The following is a 22,709-nucleotide window of genomic DNA, read 5'->3' as shown; positions in this document are numbered from 1 at the left end:
TGAAAAGATTTTTTTTTTATTTGTTGAATATAAATTCACCAAAGGGTGAATGAAGGGTTTCCCCTTCATTTTTTTTTTTTTTAAATTTGCCATGCTATCAGATATCTATTTGTTGGAGATAATACATGGGGTATCACAAAGTTCCAATGATTTAATCCTGCTGAGTATTTTCTTAAGTTTGTTTGTTAGTTTATTTATTTATTTAAGTAATCTCTACGCCCAGTGTGGGGCTGGAACTCAAGACCCCATGTTCAAGAGTTGCATGCTCTTTGAACTGAGTCAGCCAGGCACCCCCTGCTGAGTATCTTGACATTTTATTTTTGTTAGAATGTGCTGGATAAGTGCTAAGGTTTTTTTGCTACAACAAAGTTAATAGAATGTTTTAGCATCAGACATAGTAATGATAGGCTAAGCAAGCACAGTAAATTTTCTTTTGATATGGTTCTCCTTATTGTATACACTAAGGAATGGTTCATGTTGTGTTGAATAGGGGAAGATGAAACTGATGGGGCCTCACCTGACAGCAGAAAGACCTTTTGCAGAGGGAGCTACCAAGCTAGTTTAAGGTAAGCTGAAGCCATGGGCAAATTTTAAGGTTTTAAAATATTCTTAGGAGCCCTCTGCACCTATGGTCCTCAGGCAATATCTCAGGTACAACCAGGAGATCCTTGAGTGTAGCCCCAGGTTTCATGTAATATGAACATGCAAATGAACCCTTGAATGCTGTATTGACATTTCCATTTCCAGTTTAAGGGGAATTTTTGTTTAACTTTGGCTTCTTATTATGGGTAGGGTCGTGATAGAGCTGCTTTATAATTAAAATGTTGTTAATTGAGCTGAGAAAGGGTATTTATTTATTTATTTATTTTTTAAAGATTTTATTTATTTATTTGACAGAGAGAGATCACAAGTAGAGAGAGAGAGAGAGAGAGAGGAGGAAGCAGGCTCCCTGCCGAGCAGAGAGCCTAATGCGAGACTTGATCCCAGGACTTTGGGATCATGAGCTGAGCCGAAGGCAGAGGCTTAACCTGCTGAGCCACCCAGGCGCCCCTAGAAAGGGTATTTAAAAAAATCTGTTGGGTCTTGGCCCTTCGATCTAACCATGGTATTAAAGCACTGTTTTACATGGAGGTGAAGTCGGGGCCTTAGGTCCCTTCTTTCGCCTGCTGAGCTGCAATTGAATTACAAATGTTCCTGCTTCCAGAGCGACCCATCTGAATTCAAATCATTCCTTAACTAGATGAAATAAGAAATATATTTTTTAGCATTTGAAAAGAATTTCCTTAGACCCTAGCTATTTATTTTCTTGTGGCTGAATATATAAGTATTAACTTTCAAACATATTTTTGGAGTATTTAGTCTTTCATCCTGACTTAAGAGTTTCAGTAAAATAGTTCTTTAATGTTAAAAGTGTGCATATTAAGAAGGATTCTGCTCAAGAGTATCTGTCTCTCTTCATGAAAACATTACTTAATATTTTTTTCCCCTAGGTTAGGAGGCTGTAAATAATGGGTGACAGCAGATTTCCTTACTCTTGGATTTACAATTTCTAGGATATTTAATTCAAGGCTGTACTCCGGGTAAAGGCTCAGTTATAAGACTTGCCCTTTCAAGGTAGTATATTGCGTATTGAAAACTGGTTTAGAGAGGCTTAAAATAAAACATTTAGGTAACAACTCCAAGTAATTCAAACAGATTTATTTTTAATATTCAAAGAATAATGTATAGTGTTGTTGAATCACTGTGGTGCACACCTGAAACTAATGTAACATTATGTATCAACTATACTAAAAAAAAAAAGAGTAGTTCATGGAGCTTATGCCTAGGGTTTTTATTTTTCCTTTTGAGAATAATTCTATTCATAAAAATTTCAAGAAATGCTAGTTTTATCAAATTTATTGAATTTGGAAAACAATAAAGCAATAGCTTCAAGTTACTTTGGAAAGTAAAAACTAAAAAATTTGCCAAAATTATTAGGTGATTTTTATAGATATTAGGCATTATGTTTAACCATGCTTCTCTTATTGGAAGAAAAAAATTATAAGGGTCATTAGAATCACAACCTGAAAATACTATCTTCTTAAACACAGAAAATGGCGAGGCACCTCTTTTGATTGCAAAGAGGAAGTGATCGATATATTCATGGTCATGTCAACAAGAAAATAAATATTTTCTTTTTTTAAAAAATTTTATTCATTTGACAGACAGAGATCACAAGTAGGCAGAGAGGCAGGTAGAGAGAGGAAGGGAAGCAGGCCCCCTCCTGAGCAGAGAGCCGAAAGCGAGGCTCGATCCCAGGACCCTGAAATCATGACCTGAGCCTAAGGCAGAGGTTTTAACCCACTGAGCCACCCAGGCACCCAGAAAATAAATATTTTCTTAACTTTTCAGATGAACAAAATTCTATTTGTTCTAACTAGTTTACTTACAGTTTATTATTAGGACCAAATAAGCATTTTTAATATAAATATTTCCTATATGGCTATTAATTGTCACAAATTATACATTTTTGGTGACTAGGATGAGAAATCCAGAAATACAATCTACACTCAGAAAGTAGCTATTAATCTCCTGCAGAGAAAGATTTATAAGTTTGAATAAGAAGGTCTGTTAAAAATATCTCATTGTATATGCTGACAGATTTTTTTTGCTAAAAGATGACTAGATTAAATGTTAATTTATATCTTATTTCCTTGGCTTTGGTCTTTCTGACAGCTCGGTCTCTCTTTAGTAATATATTTTAGGTTCAAGAACAATTTAATGGATAAGAGTAACTAATTTCCTGAATAATAATGATGAAAGAGAGAGAGAACGTGGGAGAGTTATTTAGTCCCCAAATTAGCTGTTATTTGAGGAGAGAAGTGGTACACAGCTTCTGAGAAGGGGACTGGCCCACGTGGTCAGTTTCTTTTTTTTTTTTAAAGACATTATTTATTTATTTGACACTGAGAGAGAGAGAGAGAAAGAGAGAGAGAGAGAGTAAGCAGGGAGAGCAACAGAGGAAGAGGGAGAAGCAGGCTCCCCGCCGAGCAGGGAGCCCAATGTGGGGCTCCATCCCAGGACCCTGGGATCATAACCTGAGCTGAAGGCAGACACTTAACTGACTGAGCCACCCAGGCGTGTGATAGAATTCTAACTCTGGTGCTTATGGCAGACCAGAGGGAGCTGGCAGGTGGGCCCAGGGTTTCCGTGGGACAGCCTATGCTAGAGAGGTGGAAAGGTCTGCCAAATAGGGAAAGAAAGAGAGACTTAAGAAATATAAGAGTCAGGTAGTAGAAATCGGAAGGGACAAGGATGTGTTTTGCCATGCTCATAACTGGGAAGACGTCAGCCATGTTTCCTTTTCCATACACTCTACCATGGCTTCCAGTGCTCTTAGCGTCTCTCTAGGCCCATGACCTTACATCTCAGCCTGATCATGCACTCTGCTCTGTCCAGTTGACACATGCCCATTCCTCATGCATGCTGAAGACTTCTTGACCTTAGGGAACTAACTCAAAGAAGTGACTCTATCACTGGAGAGTCTCAGGCCAGGCGGGAGGCAGTTGAGGTGTCCCAGACGGCAGTTTGATAGCAGGGAGGTGGGGTGAGGAGTGGGTTCAGGCCCAATCATTATGAGATTGGGCAAGAGTGTGAATGTGCAAGGGCAAGGAAGAGGAAGGACTCAAGACACACACACCCGCTGCACCTGGGTGACTAAGAGGGTGGCGGTGCCACTAACAGGAAGTGGGAATGAAGCAGAGGAATGAAGGGATGTGTTGGTGCTTCCTGAGGGGCCTAGTTGAGCAGGTGTAATAGGCAAGCACCACCTGACCCGTTGGTCTTCGTCTAACTTCACTTGGATACAAATGAGGGAGAGGGATTTGTGGGTGGGTCCATCTAGCTACTCGGCTCTGGCTCTCTCTTTACGCCTTCTTATTGCAGATGAGGTGTTTTGATAATGTAACGACCCCCACTCATCTTCAGCTTGCCTCTATCATTTTCTCCCTCTCCCTCTGCTGCTCCCCCTGCTTGTGCTCTCTCCGCATCCTCCACCCCCTGCCAAATAAGCAAATAAAATCTTTAAAAAGAAGAAGAAGAAGAAAATCTCAGTAGAGGCCCCATTTTCCTCCTACTAGCTCTTTGTATCCAGGTCGCCTTACACTAGAGTAAACATCAGGTGTAACTAGAGAGAGAAAGAGGTTTCCAAAACTACAACCTACAACCAAAAGGAAGGTAAAGGGGCTGGTCTGTTGCCATGGTAGCAATCAGCCGACCACGTGGATTCCGAATGGATTTGAATCTTGGACTTTTTGTTGGTAGATGGGTGGGGCAGCTTTCCTCTCCTTCTCTCCCTCCCTCCTTGAGCACCCTCTGAATCAGAGTCTAGGTCAGGGTCAAATTTAAACAGCTACACTGCAGGAAGAGTTCCGCGAAATCTAACAAGGAAGCCTGGTTGCAATGTTATCTGCAAACTTTTCTGTTTATTTGACTCCTGTGATGTAAGTAAGTCCTGTTCCAACTTGCCCATAACCTACGGACTCTTTCATATTTCTGTTTATTTTCAGAGCTTCCATCCGAGAACGCTCCAAGTCTCAGCTTTCTTACCTGGTACATGAACCTTCGTTAGCTGTTGTAGATCACAAGTCTACTTACGAAGAAGACAGAAAGGTCAGGCACCAGTTGCTCTGGGGAGTGGAGGCAGTCTTTCCTGGGGACTACTGCATGACCTTTAAACCCAAGAATATGAGTTTTCAAGGCACAGATCCAGTAATGTTCACTAAGTCAGATTAAATGGGAGAACCCATGAGGATGTGATGAAAACTCTAAATTCTAAACAATGTATTAAAAGAAATGCAGAGTAATTAATTACTGTAAGAACATCTGGTAACTGAAACTGGACTATAACGGTTAATTGATAGTTTTCAGGTGAACCATTGAAACAGACACAGACAAATTACATGTGTTTAGATTATTTGATCATATATGTACAATTTTAAAAGTTTTTAAGAATACTTGAAAAATAATTTTCCTCAAATTTTTAAATCTTCTTAAATTATAACAACCTTGGCAGAAGTGCTTATTCCCCGAAGGTATTTGAGAATGTTAGCACTTATACAAGGTATCACAATTTTTGAATGAACAGAGGCTAATTACGTTTTATGGGCAGTTGTTTACCTCTCGTAGTTTTACCATAACTTTTTTAGGATACATCTAAAATTAACACTATTAATGTTAATATAGTTCAAAACAACACCAAAAATTGAAAGAAACAGGAGAGGAATCAACAGATACAGCAGTATTTCTCCCTAAGGATGCAGGTCCTCAAAGCTGTCTTGGGCATCTTACCCTCACAGCAGGTGCCCATCATCCCCCTCCCCACAGCCTTTCCTAATGTCTGCACTTCATTCTCCCACTGAGAGTCTCACTTTCAACCCCCCACTAACTCTTCATTTGAACCCTTTCACAACAGTTTTCTTATTGAGTCTCATTTGGGGTCTTATTCCTGTCCTTAATTACAGCTTCTTAAAATTAGTGACTATATTTTATTTGTGTTTGTATCCCCTTGGGCACTTAGGCCAATGCCCCATTAAGATATCAGGAGATTCTAAAACTAGGATGAAAAATTGAATTTCTACAGTTCAGTAAAGCTGAAACTGCAAGATTTATCAAAGCAAGCAAGTCAGGGAATATCTCAATTACAAGCACATCCATTATGCATGATGTCATCTCAAACTGTCTTTAAAAAATTTAAAATGAGAATCTGTTTTGGAAATAATTATAAACCTTTGTTCACAGTGACAAATGTGGAATAAAGTACAGTCTTCCTTATGATATTATGACTATGACAGAAGGATTATGAAGCCTTTCTTGGTTCTAATCATTAGGAATGAATACATAGATGTCTCAATATCCAATAGAGTTGGTTTAAACAAATTTCATAGAGAAACACTTTTTCTCAGGAGCAGCAGAAAGAGAAAACACATTTAGCAAACATGGTTGTTTACTGCATCTTGCCATTGAGGACTCAACTCTTTTTCTAGATCTAGAGATAGGTATTTCATTTATTTGCATGGTGCTGCCATTAACAACAACAAGACGCCTTATATAAGTAAAGCTCCACGGGACAAAGAAACAAACACTACATTGAGATTTCAAATGTAAGAGTGCCAATCATATTTGAATTCTGCATTATGGTTTGTTTTTCTAGTTTCTGTAACTATTTGACAACAAAAGCAAGACAGAAAGGAAGGAAGGAGGGAAGGCAAGAAGGAAGGAGGGAAGGAGGGAGGGAGGAGGGTAAGAAGAGAAGGGAAGAAGGGAGAAAGAAAGGAAGGAAGAATGGAAGGAAGGGAGGAAGGAAAAGAAGAAAATCTGATTCTGCTCTTGCTGTTGAAATTGGCAGGTGGCCCCTCACAGATACAGAGACAGATTCCTGGAGATCTGGAGATCAGATTGCCACAGGGTTCTCATGATATGGAGGAAACTTAGAAAGGAACCATTTAAATAAGAGGAAACCTAAATCAAATATACAGACCAGTTTTAGAGAAGTAAAAATGCTCTATATAATAGTCTACTTCTCAGTATTGTAAATTAGAATGGAATAATAAGCTCATTTGAATGTAAATCAATGTCATGTTTAAAAGATGTCACTTTATATTCTCTCTCCAGTGAAGAGAGAAGGAAGAAGAGGGAAAAAGGGAAGCCACTGTGATCTTGCTGAAGCTCTGAGAAAATAAGATCTTATGCTTATATTAATGTACTCATTTGTATGGTAATGATATTAGAGTGTTTTAGATTTAAATTTTAGTTTTTTAGATTTAAATGAACACATTTTTAAAAAGATTTTATTTATTTATTTGGGGCAGAGAGGGGTAGAAGAGAGAGGGAAAGAGAATCCTCAAGCAGACTCCATGTTGAGTGCAAAGACCCATGCAGGGCTCAATCCCAGGACCCTGATATCATGACCTGAGCCAAAATCAAGGGTCAGATGTTTAACCAACAGAGCCATCCAGGTGCCCCCACCAATTTTTTAAAAAGAAACAGTGGAATAAATACCATTTAATTTATGAAATTTTTTAATCCCAAGTAATACTTTAAAGTACTTTAAATATGTGGGATATTCTAATCCCAAGCAGATTTTAAAGCATTTTTAAAGTTAACTGAATTCCAGAAAGACCAATACTGGCAAAATCCTTTCTTTTTCTCATTTTATGGAGGAGTTCTAACCTTATCTGTTGACTGGGAAGTGTTCTATCTTATGTTGCAATGCAAAAAGTTTACTTACATAAAGGAATTATCTCCACCTTGTGGTCTCTTAGAGTTTTGACTCTGGGCATTTAGAAGAGATGGTTGCATGAGAAGATTGTATTTCCAGACACTAAGTGGGGTTACATGAGACCAAGGTCTCCTAGTTAGCTGGTAACAGAGCTAAGACTGCAGCCTGTTTCTTCCCACTCTCCAAGCTGTGCTTTGGGCTCCCATAACTGGAGTCAGATCTTAGCTATGATGCTGATAAAATTAAATGGAGGATGAGGGGGAATCTACAGACCAGAGGTGCCAGTCTTTGATACGGAGGCATGTCTCTCAGGGAAACTAATGAAGTAGAATCTATAGGAGTTCAAGCCAAGGTCACACATTTGAAACCCATCACAGCCAACTTAGAAGATAGAGTTTAAGTATTCTGTAGGAGGACAGAGACAGGACACTTAACAAATGACTTTCAGTATGTGTCCGTTGGGAGAACCTTTGCTCCTTTGCCATAGTTACCATTTCTTATCATCAAATCTTGAAGTCATTATTGAGGCAGGAGGTCTGGATGGATTGGCACACAGAAACCAGCATAACACTGTATAGAAAGTAGGACATAAGATTTAAGTAGGAAGTTATATTTTCACCTGACCTATAAAAGGAGATGGAAGGAAGGAATATCCACCACTGAACCATCTGCATAGTAGGAGAGTTCAGTGTTTTTTTTTTTTTAAAGTAAATATTTCATTGCATGTATGCACCATGGGCATAAAAGTTTCATTCATTCTTTCATCCAATAAATATTGATCGTACATCTGCTGTGTGCCAAGGATTGTGTTATGGATGCAAAGATGAACAAGAGCCACCATCCCTCTCCCTGCACTGGAGTTGCTAGCAGGATACTTCTTTACATGCGATAAACACATATGCAAGGTGCAACTTAACCTTGCTACAATAAAGGAAACCTATCAACTTTTATAATTTCATCTCTTTCTGTGAGTTACTGCTTTGCCATAGATGCAAGGAAGATGAATAAATCATCTTTAGGTTTTTTAGAAGACTAAATTTGTCTTTAGCTTTGCAAAAATCAAAGGAAAAAATCTATACACAATGACTTTATATTTTGTGTTCTTCTATTCTTCCACTATTCTTTTTTTTTTTTATTCCCTTACTATTTTTTTAAGCTTTATCATATAAGTCAATCAGAAGTCAGTTACCCAGGGGCAGGTTTTCTAGTTTTTGCATCATTCAGGCTTGATGGTGCATCTTTTGGGGGGTGGGTCAGGCGACAGTTTCCCATAAAGTCCAATATCTAGTGAAGGAGGCTAAAAGATAATTATTCAAATCAATTAAATTTTGTCTCCTGTTAGTTTATCTTGGAATGATAACTACTGGGAAAAAATCACTTTGTATTATTTTTACATGTCTCAGGTATTGTTGCTTAGGGTTAGGAATACCTTTAAGAATCAGAAAGCCAGGGAAATTTCTGTCACGTTGGGCTGTGAGTGGGCTGTCTCATGGGGCCCTGGTTCCGGGAAATGTCGGAGTTTGATGTGCCTGGATGTACAGCACATCTGATACTTCCCAAGTCTATAATCATGGAATCCTGGGCATTCTGCTCCAGAAGGAGTCTTGGAGATTACATACTGCTGGGAATCTCGCAGACTGGGCTTTATTGTTAGAATTACCCGAGGAGTATTTTTAAACACAGATTCATACTCAGGCTTACTAAATTCGAATTTCTGGTGATGGGGACTAAGGAATCTGTATTTTTAATCATTGATCCACAGTAAGTCCAGCAAGCATCCTTGTCTGGACACTAACCACCATCTAGAATGGTAAAGGGTCTACATTTTGCTCGATTGCAAGCTTCCAAGTTAGCCTGACACAATTTCATGGGTGCTGGCAGAATATGCAAGTGTCCTGAGCCAGAGACAAAAAAAACTTTATTACTCACAGGAAGAATAGTATCCAGAGTTTATCATTTGCACTGGTTTCCCAGCCCAACCCCCAGATTTAACGAGGACCGGTTGATAACCAGCAAACAAAGGGGAGTTGTTGGGGGGGGGGTGGAATCCTGAGCTGGAGGAGCTTGATTGTTTTATAATGGACAGTAAACACATCTACTCTTTTCTTGGGTTGGAGATATCATCTCTGTCCTCTAAGGCTATTTGCTATGCAAATGTCCTTGAAAAAATAGTCTGGATAGAGGTAGTCAGCTCGTCTGCATAAGATGTGAAGAAACACAAGACACCCATAGAGAGTTGTCTTCCCCAAACAACGTAATCCAACTCTCTCATTTTGAGGATGAGGTAACTGAGCCCCAGAGAGCTAAATATATTCCATAGGTGGCTACATTGGGCTCATCCAAGAACCTTGTTCTTTCTTTTCTTGTTCTACTCATGCTTTTCTAGTCCCTCTTCTTCCCCCTGGAATTGATTTATAGAGTTAATAGGTTATCAGAGATGAAATTATTGAACAGAAGGATTTGCTGCATGAATGTATAGTGACAAGTGCAAATGTTGAGAGCAGGCCAGGAGAGAATTTGCAATGGAGGCAATAAGAAATCCATCACCTGCCAAGCTGTCTTCCACCCTAGTTGGCTTGCAGTGATAATGACATAACATGACACAAGGTTTTATTTAAACTAAATTGGTAATATGGTCTTTGACTTTAGAAGCAAAAGGAGAGTATTTGAATTTCCTTGCTGTTGCCTGTTCCTGACATTCGACTACCTAAAGGGTAAATTATCATGTATTAATGAAACAGAACACTAATTAATAGTTTTGTAGTCAATTTGTTGTATTTTTGTATATTTTAATAGAAAGAGTAAAAAAAATCAATGCAAATCTATACAAGCCACCTAAAATCCTTTCTTAAGTGAAGTCAGTAATAAATTTAACAAATGATTGATTAGTCCTACAAATCATGCACTGAGTAATATCTATAGCAAGGAAAAATGATAGTAAAAATGATGGGATTCTGATTATAATATTTACTTTAAAGAGGACAAAAATTTGTTAGCTCTGACACTTCAATGACAACAACTAAAGAGATCAGAATAGGGAATTATTAAAACAGTTTTCACGCCTTTCAAAGAATATGTAGAATTGAGAAATCCTGAATGGATTACCATTTACTTTCTTTCTTTCTTTCTTTTTTTTTTTGGATTACCATTTACTTCTGGGCACTAATTAAGGGAAATCTTATAGAAAGCATGTCAATGGTAACTGTTGACACCATTTAATACATTTTAATAATTATTTTGCCTTGTTTCAGATACACTGCCCTGTCCTAGCACTTTAGTCAGTTACTAGATTGGAGAACTTTACCATTTACGAAGGATTCACCTTGAAATTTTTACGAGTCCTCAATTATGTAAACAGCACCATAGCCCAAAAAATTTTATAAATTGGAGGGGTTACTTTTTTCAAAGATCCAACATATTTATTACTCCCCTGGAGGTAATAAATAAATAATTGTGAAATGAAATAAATAATAAATAAATATCTAATTGTGAAATAGATAAATATCTAATTTATCTAAATAAATAGATAAGTAAATATCTAATTACAAAATGGAAACCACAAGTTCGCCTTCAGTTGAGTACCCACCAAGTGTGTCCCTTCCGAGTCACAGTGTGGTCTCAAGCAATTCAAAACCATTTCTTACAAAACAATGAATCACAGCATCTCATAGAACTTAGAGTTAACTCATAACCAATCAAACCATGACTTTTAAATCTGTGAATACCAGAGGGTCTGCTGTATAAGAAAAGAACATAGGTAAAAATATCTGCGTGTACCTTGAGTGACTAATGTACCCTTTTTTCCCCTCAAGGACAAGGACATTCCTGTGGAAGAAGAAATTGAACCTGCCCCGGTTAGGAGGATTCTAAAATTCAATGCTCCAGAGTGGCCCTACATGCTGGTAGGGGCCGTGGGGGCTGCTGTCAATGGGTCGGTCACACCACTCTATGCCTTTTTATTCAGCCAGATTCTTGGGGTAAGTGAACAAATGGATTAGCTTTAGTCTTCTGATATTTTTTTGTTTTTCCATCAGTGGATACTGTCATTTTTGATAGGTTGGCTCTGTATTTTAATGGATTTAGCTTTCTTTTCCTCATCTCTAAAGGATTCAAAGTACCCCGAGTCTCCATACACAGAAGATAAGAAGACGAAGCTAGGCACTCTATTTGGACTGGCAGGATACTCATCCAGTTGTGTCTGTAAAAAGCTGCAATGTGGCTGCGAATGTAGTGTTAGGAGACGGCAATTTCCCTAGATGCAAACAAAATCAGAATGCAAAGCAGGTTCTTGAATAATACAGAAGGATTTTAGGGTCGTTTTGATCTTGCTGAAACAGCTGAGGTGCAAAGTTGGCTTATGAAAGCAGGTGTGAGTGCACGTTGTAGAATTGTCTGCTCTGCTGATTGCACCCTTGAAATGGCAGGTGGGGGAGGAAACGGGAAAAGGAAGAGAGAAGTAAAACAAGGCATGGATAAAGAATAAGCTTATTTCAATTTTTCACTTTCTAGGCATTTTGATAGTCTCCACCTGACTTCACCGGTACAATAAAAAATAATAACTATGAGCATGAATTGACACTAAGCACTTTAAATATAATAGGTCACTAAATTTTCCTAGTAACCACCTCAGGTAGATATTCTTATTGTTCCTGTTTTACAAAAAAGTGAACCAAGGTATACAGAACTTCAGATAGCAAATAATGGATCTGGGATTCAAATCCAATGTGACTGGAGAGCCAGGTTCTAGTAAAACTCTCATTGTAAAATTAGTTATTGAAATGCTGCCAGGTCTTTTAGTTGAAATTTACCCACATACACAGATCCCATAAGATTAACAAGGAGAAAAACCTAGAATCTAGATAACTTTATTAATTTGTTCGTAGTGAAACAGGCCTTAGGTGGTAGGGCCAGGACTGGAACTGAACTTTTCCGAAATCTAGATTTAAGAATTTGCCAGCACACCGGACTGTCAGAGCTTGCCAAGAGTCCTGAGCGTTAGTTTCCCTTCTACTTCTCTTTCTTTAGTGGCCTCTCTGGAAGAGGTCCTGACCGGAATAATGTCCCCACGAGCACGAATCATACAGAAAGACTTGGATAGTCTACAAACAAAATCAAGTCAATTGTGTTAGGAGGGCCCCAGCCCCTGCTTTAATTTCCATTCTGCCCCCTTGTGGTAAGTGAGGAAATCATGGTAATTTCGGAGAGGTAGGAAATTGGAAACTGGGCCCTTTAACCCTGGTCAATTGAATTTCTGGTTGTGTGAAAGCCTTTGTGATGATAATCTTTTAAATAATTAACTTATATTCCTTACTTTCTGGTAAACACAATATCCTAAATATAATGGAAATGTTCTTTTACTTACTCAACAGATGTTTGCTGGTTGTCTCCCATAGACACTGTGCTAGGAACTTGGGATTGCATTCAATCATGCTGGCTTCTCTAATAGAGTTTCTAGTCTATGAGGAAGAAAGACATTAAACACAGAAATCTACCCATAATTCAGCAAATATTTATGAGTCACTTATTGTTGGTCAGACAGACATCGTTGCTGGGATTGAGGATAGAGGGAGGAACAAGAAAATCAAAGCCCCTCCTTGCTCTCATTACGCTGACATTCTAGTAGGGACAGGTTCTGGAAATGCATCTCACTGAGCAGTGATGAGATAGATGTAGAAAGGGTGGTGGATACGATTGAATTTTGTAAAGACCCAACTAAGTTCTAGATGTTTGCTTTTAAAAATAAATCTGAGGGGTCCCTGGGTGGCTCAGTGGGTTGAGCCTCTGCCTTCGGCTCGGGTCATGATCTTAGGGCCCTGGGATCGAGCCCCGCATTGTGCTCTCTGCTCAGCAGGGAGCCTGCTTCCCCCTTTCTCTCTCTGCCTGCCTCTCTGACTACTTGTGATCTCTCTCTCTGTCAAATAAATAAATAAAATCTTAAAAAAAAAAAATCTGGGATACTATCTTCTTTCCTGATCATCACTTTCTTAGAAAAACAGGGTGAAGAATACATTTACTTAGCCTTACCCAAACCCTTATATGAATTATTGTGGAAAGAGTGCTGGATTCCCAACCAGGAGATCTTTTCTTCTGAAACTAGGTCTTCTAGATGCTTTTCAAGCACCATATGCCCTGGGGTCACACCATGCCATTTCTTTGGGCCCTGGGTTCCTCAACGATAAAAGGAAGGATTGACAAAAATGGTTTCTAAGATACCTTCCAGCCCTATTAGTTTATGAAGTGGCCAAGTTAGAAAAAATTTGATTTTTCAAATTTTTAACCCCTGTTCTCCTAGAACACCCCCTGCATTGCTGGTAGTGAGAATAGTCTCTGTGATTCTTCGGGTCACAACCAGAAATCCTAGGAAAAACTCAGCTTAAGCCTTTAGCTTAAGGGCTGCAGTACCAGAGTAACAGGATCTAGTTGGCGAAATCCAAAGTCTGCTCACGGTTAATGTTCTCACAGGGTTATATTTGCTAAGCGAATGATGCTAAACGAAGTACTATTTTCCCTCTCTGATAAAGAAGATCATTTCTGTTTGTCTCTTAGCATAATTACCACATATTCATCAGCAGATTCATGATACTTTCATCTCACAGGGTATAATCATGAGTCAGATAATAGTCTGTTTGTAATTATGCTATTTTCATCCTGACATACCTAAAGGGCACAATGTTCACATTTGGTGTATTGAGACCACAGTTTGGAATATAGACCCAGCGAATGATTGGACACTGAGGAGCCTGGTTGTTAATCGAGCGAGGCATCGATGCACATATAAAACATAATTTATCTGATTCACTTTCCATGGGTCTAGTTGACTTGGAAAGTGTACAAGTATTCCGAGCACAGCAATGTGGATGTAGCCTGCTGGGAGAAAACATGAACTTTGGAGCCAGCCAGCCCTGGATCTCTGCTCTGTATTCTCTGTGAGCATTTGAACAAGTGGCTTTTCCTTGATGAGTCTTAGTTTCCTCATCTGGAATGAGGGGCAAGAAAATCTACCTTACTGGGTTGTTTTAAGAAGCCTAACTTAAGGAAATCTTCATTTAAGTTAAAGTAGGCTAAGTAACACATTTGGCATCTGGTAAATATCAAGACTTTAGCGAATGTTTCTTTTCTCCTTAAACAAACTTATCATTACAAAAATGGCAAATGTATCATAAGGAAACCTATGGATAGGTGGCCTTTTGGGTTGCATTTCAACAAGAATATACAAAGGACTCATGGGGTAGAATTTTGTGAAAAAGGTTATGGATAGACAGATGCCCAGTCTTGAACTGGATGGTCGTGTGGATCTAATATTAGCCAAATACTTGTTTGATACTAAGAAGATGAGTAATGCCAGGAGCCAAGAGAGCCTGCCAGGAAGAAAACCACTGGAATCAGAAAAATAGACATTTCCTTATCTAATAACCACTAGCTAAATGAACTTGGATAGAAGGTTTGATATTTTGGGTTCTAGTTTTCCATCTATAAAATAAGAGTTAAGATGACTAATCTGCACTTCTATGGTCCTATAGTCCATGATTATAATTGGTGACATGAGGGAGCAATGGGAATTGTGGAATCACAGTTTGGGGTTTGGGGGATTTGTATAGTGATTTTTAAAAAAATATTTTATTTATTTATTTGACAGAGATTCCAAGTAGGCAGAGAGGCAGGCAGAGAGAGAGAGGAGAGGAAGCAGGCTCCCCGCTGAGCAGAGAGCCCGATGCGGGGCTCCATTCCAGGACCCAGGGATCATGACCTGAGCTGAAGGCAGAGTCTTTAACCCACTGAGCCACCCAGGCGCCCCTGTATAGTGATTTTTAAAACCAAAAAACCAGGTCTTTAAATCCCTAAATTAGTAAACTCTGTAAACGTATGAGTTATTCTGTGCTGGGAAGAATGACCATGGAATCTTCTGATCCCACTTCCACCAGTATTAAGAACCATGAAGACCCTAGAAACAGTAAATCTTTAATCTAGAACCCCTCCCTCCACTTTGGAATTTGTGATGATTTGAATAGGTTACTTTGCTTTACAAAAAAGGATTTGTTAATTGAGTGGTATACATTGTTTTCAAGAGATTTATCTGGTATGTGGCAGGCACTCAATACATATTTATTGAATAAATGGTTTCTTTTGAGCAACGGCTTGTTAGGATTGTTCTGGTTACTTAAATTAACTTAGAACAATAAATAAGGCTGTCCAGTGCATACTTTTTCTGAACTCAGAGTTCCCTCACTTAGCTCAAGATAGGAGGTTTTGTTGTACCTGAAATCCATTTCCATATAGAGCAATGACATTAGAATATGCAGCTGTTCTCCCCTTGTCTTATTGCAACAGCTGAGTCCCCAATCATTTGCTTGAGCATACATCTGCAAGTTCAGAGTACGCTCATAAAGTATAGTCTGCTCCTAATTACACACTCAAAACACCCCATTCACAACTTCCAGAGTGGTTTTTTTGGGGGGGAGGGTGTGTGGGTGGAAGGATGTTTTCAACTTCCCCTGATTTAGAAAGAACAACCTCAGATGGATAGAAAACTAGTTCCAGTTAATGCCTTGATAGCTACTTTAATGATGCTATGATTCACATATATATATTGGTATACATACATATACATATATATGTCTATGTATATACATACATATATGTGTGGTACCTGAATGGGAAAAATCATCTTTATTGCTTCTACTATTTGAGAAGGACAGAAATCATGATAACACTCTTTGTTCCAGGTACATTCCCTTCTTTCCTTCCTTCCTTCCCTCCTTCCATCTTTCCTTCCTTTTTTTCTTTGCCTTATTACATAAAGGATTTGAGATATTGAACCATATTTTTCATCTGTATCAGTGAAAAGTCAACACAATTGCCTACATGAGGCCAAGAAATCAGACCAAAATTCTGCAAATTATCGCTGTTGGTTTTCATTTGCCAAGTTTTCTTTCCCACGGGAATTAAAGTAGACATGCTCATAGCTAACTTTGGTTTAATTACTAGTATGTTCTCTTAACTCAATGCTTAAGAGAAACTTCTTTTAAATGTATTTTATTTCTTTTGCTCTTGTTTGTAATAATAAAGTAATATTTTTGCTTACTATCTTAAGACTTTTTCACTTCCTGATAAAGAAGAACAAAGGTCACAGATCAATGGTGTGTGCCTGCTCTTTGTAGTAGTGGGCTGTGTATCCCTTTGCACTCAGTTTCTGCAGGTAAGGAATTTTATTTTTTAGTAAGTGATTTAGCTATTTCCTCCCTTTTCATGTTAAAATATCACTAAAGACTCCTTTATGTTTCAGGGATATGCTTTTGCTAAATCTGGAGAACTCCTTACAAAAAGGCTACGTAAATATGGTTTCAAAGCAATGTTAGGGCAAGACATTGGCTGGTTTGATGACCTCAGGAATAGTCCTGGGGCACTAACAACAAGGCTTGCTACGGATGCCTCCCAAGTTCAAGGGGTAAGCTTTGGGAAGTGGGGGAGACAAGGCATGTTATTAACTGGAGTAAACATTTTTTCCTTTGAGCATTCTGATAATCAGCTATATGTTTCCCATGAACTAAGAACTCACAGGATTGAGATGTCCCAGAGCCACATTTCCCACCATCCTGACGGACAGCAGTCTCTCTCAGGCAATGTGCAGAATCAGTGCCATGAGTCAAATCTGTCAGGGTAGATTTTTCTGGGAGTCTAACAATTGAGAAATTTCCTAAGACTCATTCTTCAGATCATTTTTAGGCCCAGAGGTTCAGATTCCATGAGACTTAATGGCGCTCTGCAGAGGTGGAAGCAAAGCCTCCTTACACAGGTGCCCAGTGGACAGGTAATCTTAGGAAAAGAGATCTTAGTTGCCTCTGAAAACGCCAATCCGGAAACTGAAGAAAAGAATCCCGAGGCACTCATAGAGACAAAGCTGTGATTTCTGGACCCCAAAACCTGCAGCCTTCCTTGTTCAGGTGACTCATCCATGTGTAAGGCGAGGCGATGCTTTTAGAAAACCAGGGGTTTGTATTAAAGTGATGAGAGTCAAATGTGCCATCCATCACCTCTGCTCACTTTCTGTGGGCATAAAAGAAAGAAAGGGAGAGGAAGGAAGGATAGAAGGAGGGAAGGAGGAAAGGAAGGAAGGAAGGAAGGAAGGAAGCAAGGAAGGAGAAAAAGGAAAACCACAATTTGTGAGGTTCTTGGAAGAAAAACCCTCGGGACTGAAAAAATGAGTACTGTATGTCTTGACTCGTAGCCAGATCAACCAAAAATATGGAAAATGGTATGAGAGACTTTCAGAGGAGCTTGGGATCCTCTTTCTCAGAGCTTTTTTCTAGGCATAAATGTGTTTCTCATAGACTTTAGGTCACACTCTACATATTGTTTTGTAATCTCTCTGTTTTTCCCCTACAACAATCTGATGTGAACATATTTTGGCAATTATATATTCTTGAGTAGATTTTTGATAGTTGTATAATCCATTATTTTAAGGTGTCACCATTTAAGAATTCCTTATCTAAGCGTATTTCTGCTTTCCCTCTTTATAAGCAGCTTACATCATTTTACATCAAGCTTGGCATATCCTTATCATTTTTTTGTTCTCAAAATATAATCACTGGCTCAGAGTGTATAATCATTTTGAAGGGTTTTAAAGTGCATTGTCTTACTGCTTGAAGAAAGTCTGTAGCAATCTCATGTTTACCATCTGAGTATTCTAGTGTCCAGTTTATCAGACTCTTAAGCTTAGATCAAATAAATAAGCAATCACCTTATCGCTTCTATCTTTGCATCCTTCAATCTGCAAGGGGCTTTTTAAGGTTATTCATTCTCACTTGAATTCAGAGAGTAGCATCTGATCATCTTACAAAAATTTTCTTATTCTTTAAAAAAGTAAAAAGTTTCTAAGAGTTTCTCTAATATTTTTGTTAAACATTTTTTATTTTTTAGTTTAATTTATTTATTTTTAAAGATTTTATTTATTTATTTGACAGAGAGAGATCACAAGTAGGCAGAGAGGCAGGCAGAGAGAGAGAGGGGGAAGCAGGCTCCCCGCTAAGCAGAGACCCCAATGTGGGGCTCAATCCCAGAACCCTGAGACCATGACCTGAGCTAAAGGCAGAGGCTTAACCCACTGAGCCACCCAGGGACCCCAGTTAAACAATTTTTTAAATGTGATTGCTAACCAGGGTCAAATTTATTTTAATATTGGTGTAAGGTAGAAATCTTGCCTTTTTTTTTTTCCTCCAAGCTGGATAGAAAATATTCCTCCACCAAAATTTAATGCAGATTTCATTTTCCAGCTATTTGAAATCCTCCTGCCCATTGTGAATATCAACTTCCCAAGGATGCTTGGAGCTATGGGGATTCTCTCTTCTCTTTCATTGATCAGTTTGATTTATTCCATGCCAGGACCTTCCTGTTTTAGTTATGTAACTTTATGATAAGAGTTTATTATCTGGTAAGGTAGATCCTTGCACAATATTTTTTCCTCCTCAAAATTCTTTTTTTGGGGCGCCTGGGTGGCTCAGTGGGTTAAAGCCTCTGCCTTCGGCTCAGGTCATGATCCCAGAGTCCTGGGATCGAGCCCCGCATCGGGGTCTCTGCTCAGCGGGGAGCCTGCTTCCTCCTCTCTCTCTCTCTGCCTGCCTCTCTGCCTACTTGTGATCTCTGTCTGTCAAATAAATAACTAAATAAAATCTTTAAAAAAAAATTCTTTTTTTTATTCCTTGACATTAACTGTTCTAATGTATTTAAAATCATCTTGGCTTCTTCAAAAAATTTATTTTGATTCCCACTGAATATATCCATGCAGCCACAACACTTCCCCGACTCCCACACACAAAGATTGTTGTGATACTAAAAGTTACCAAGAGAAACATATAAACTAGAATTTTTAGTTTTTTTTTTTTTTTTAAGATTTTATTGATTTATTTGTTAGAGAGAGAGAGCGAGCGTGAGCACGGCAGACAGAGTGGCCGGCAGAGGTAGAGGCCGAACAAGGAACTCGATGCGGGACTCAATCCCAGGACTCTGGGATCATGACCCGAGCCAAAGAAGACAGCGCTTAACCAACTGAGCCACCCAGGCGTCCCGAATTTTTAGTTTTTAGTAAGATTTATAGCTACACAATATACTATATGCTATGTATAGAATATAATACACAGATACATTAATATATCACTGTCTTGTTCATTTTTTCTTATGTATTTTTTCACAATTCTGAATGAATGTCATAGATTGAGATTTTAGTTGTATATTTATCTTATTGCCATCCACTTTTTCAGGTTTTCTTATTAACTAATTTTTAAAAAAATTTAATATAGTCTTTTGAATTTCTAGGCGTATAATCAAACTATATGCAAAGAAAGATAATTATTTCTCTATTTTTTCTTTTTCAATACTTATACCAACTATTTTATTTTCTCATTTTATTTCATTACTAGAACTTTCAAACACTTGAGTAGAGTGCTAAGAGGAGGAAGAGGGGATTTTCACAAACAAGACAAAAATACATAAAGTAGACTTGTCAGACTACATAAAAACTTAAAACTTTTGTATAAACAAATGATTATGAAAATATTTGTAACAAGGATTAATATACCTAGTAAGTCTAACAGTGCTCCTAAAATTGGTCAGAGAATTAAAAAAAGTAGGTAATAAAGGTTTAAAAAAAAAGGTATATGGACAAGCAACAAAAAAAGAAGTGCAATGAGATAATGAACAAATGAAGAATTGTATAACCTTATTAATAGAAAAATACTAATTAAACAATGAAACACCATTTTCTACCTATCAACTCAATAAAAACTACCATGAATGACAACTTCCTATATTTATGAAGATGAGGAGGAACTGACACTGTCATAAAATATTGGTTACAGTTTGAATTTTTCCGACATTTTTTAGAGAATAATCAGGTCTGCAAATTCTCTGACTAAAATTCATATGAGTAAATTCTCTCCTATTTTGTGACAATGTGCATTCAAATGTATGTTTATATTGATCAAAAATCACTAAAATCCCCTGGAAACTACTTGAATATCCACCAATAAGAAAATAGTTGAGTGAATACATCCAGACGAAGGAAAATTAGGCAGCTATTTCTCAAGGTATTAATGTAATGATCTGGGGGGATAGTTATGTTATACCAAGTGACAAAAATTGAAGTACAAAGTAATATCAAGACTGGTCCCTTTTTTGTGAAAATGGGTTTTTTTTAAGATTTTTTATTTATTTATTTGACGGACAGAGATCACAAGTAGGCAGAGAGGCAGGCAGAGAGAGAGAGAGAGGAGGAGGAAGCAGGCTCCCCGCCGAGCAGAGAGCCCGATGCGGGGCTTGATCCCAGGACCCTGGGATCATGACCTGAGCCAAAGGCAGAGGCTTTAACCCACTGAGCCACCCAGGCGCCCCTGTGAAAATGTTTATTGTTGCATATGTAATCTATTTTACATGTCTTGAGCTGTATTACTTTCTAGATTTTTAAAAAATATTGACTGAGTAGAATGTAAAAGAAAACAAAATAATAAGATACCAAAGAACTTAGCAGCTATTTTCCAAATTCTCTATAATGCCTGACTGTCCTTGCCAACCAGAAATTTTTTTTGTTCTTTTTAACTGTGGTAAAATATACAAAACATAAAATTTATCATTGTAACCATTTTTAAGCGTACAATTCGGTGACATTAAGTATATTCATACTGTTATTCAACCACCACCACTCTCCATACCTAGAACTTCTATCATCCCAAATAGAAGCTCTGTACCCATTAAATATTAACTTCCCCTCTCCCCCGCAACCCCTTCAATCCCTGATAACAGCCATCCCATGCTGGCTTAATGAATTTGACTATTCCAGGAACCTCATATAAGCAGAATCATATAATATTTGCCCTTTAGTGACTGGTGTATTTCACCTGGCTTGACATCCTCAAGTTTCATCCATGTTGTAGCATGTGTCAGAATTTCATTTCTTTTTAAAGGCTTGCATAATAACCCATTGTTTGTATAGGCCACATTTTGTTTATTCATTCATTTGTCAGCGAGCATTTGTCCTGCTTCCAGCTTTTGGCTAATATGGATAACGCTGCTATAAATATAGGTGTACATATAAACTTTTAATTTAGCTTTTCATTCCTATCTTCAAGGAAGTTATAAGCAATATATAGGAATTCTTGGGCGAGAGAGCTCATATTCCATATGAGTTTTTAATACAGAATAAAGATGTAAATTATTCTTGTCTACCACTTCCTTAGTACCTATTGTTACCTAATAGCTTACCTGTGATTGTTTCAAATTCTTTATCTTTTAAATAATGCTAAAATCTCTAAAATCCTGACAAAAATCTTGCAATTGTACCCATGCAAGTCTTTTCTACACAGAAGACACCGACCTTTGGTCACATCTGCATAGTTGCAACTGAAAGAAGATTTGAAACCATGAAATAATTTTTATTATAAATAGTAATTACCACGAGTGTCCCTTCTCCACCTATATTGAGAATGAATCCTTTTTGTCCATTTTGTATTGATGGAATAGCTAGTTATTAAGTCAGCATGTGATTTTGTACCAATGAGCAGGTTAACTTCATTGAGAATCAAAGTGGCCTCTTAGAATAGTCTTGTACAGATTTCAAGACTATAATTATAGAACAACCATCAATCTTTACTGAATAATCAAAAAGATTACCCTAAGTCCAAGTCCTGGGTAGTTTCAAGCAGACCAAATGCATAGTCACCTGACATACAAGCAGCCCTTGCTTAGGGCTGAATTAATCTCATACGGACTCACACCCATGAAATGAAATGAAATCAGTCACTGAATGAGGTTCCACAAAGCTATGAATAAAATGGACTTTTATTAATCCAGTCTTCAAACGCATTAGGGAGCTCATTATTTTAAAACATCTTGTGAAGCATAGAACTACCAAATGACCCAATAATTTCACTCCTAGGCATATATCCAAAAGAAGAAAAACAGGGACACAAATAGATATTTGTACATCAATGTTCATAGCAGCATTATTCATATGGCCCAAAGGTGAAACAACGTGAGCATCCATCAACAGATGAATGGATAAACACAATGTGGTATATACATATAATGAACTACTATTCAGCTTTTAAAGGAATAGGAATTCTCATATGTGCTGCAACGTGGATGGACCTTGAAAATGATATGCTTAGTAAAATTAGCTGGACACAGAAGGCTATTGTGTGATTCCACTTAGGTACTCAGAAGAGGCAAATTTATAGAGACAGAAAGTACAATAGAGGTTGTCAGGGGCTGGGGAGGAAGGAAGAGGGGTTATTATTTAATGGGTTCAGAGTTCTTGTTGTAGACGATAAAAAGATTTTGGGCATTGATGGTGGTGATGGTTACACAAGCCCGAATGTATTTAATGCCACGGAATTGTATACTTACGAAGGGCTAAGTGTAAGTATAAACATCATATTATGCATATTTTATCAGAATACTTTCT

General features: G+C 37.9%; 1 protein-coding gene across 2 annotated transcripts in view; it reads left to right on the top strand.

Annotated features, from left to right (window-relative positions):
• Nucleotides 1–22,709, top strand: part of ABCB11 (ATP binding cassette subfamily B member 11) — a 94,496-nt gene that overhangs the window by 58,781 nt on the left and 13,006 nt on the right. For both annotated transcript variants that reach the window (XM_032880385.1, XM_032880386.1), the window contains 5 exons: nucleotides 491–566; nucleotides 4,548–4,650; nucleotides 11,071–11,235; nucleotides 16,350–16,454; nucleotides 16,542–16,703. In XM_032880385.1, the coding sequence (XP_032736276.1) occupies nucleotides 491–566; nucleotides 4,548–4,650; nucleotides 11,071–11,235; nucleotides 16,350–16,454; nucleotides 16,542–16,703 (611 nt within the window). The remainder of the gene's footprint in view (nucleotides 1–490; nucleotides 567–4,547; nucleotides 4,651–11,070; nucleotides 11,236–16,349; nucleotides 16,455–16,541; nucleotides 16,704–22,709) is intronic.

Source organism: Lontra canadensis, unplaced genomic scaffold (genome assembly GCF_010015895.1).
Source record: "Lontra canadensis isolate GAN:19392208 unplaced genomic scaffold, GSC_riverotter_1.0 scaffold69, whole genome shotgun sequence".
Classification (NCBI taxonomy): Eukaryota; Metazoa; Chordata; class Mammalia; order Carnivora; family Mustelidae; genus Lontra; species Lontra canadensis.
This window is presented reverse-complemented; position numbering and strand designations above follow the sequence as displayed.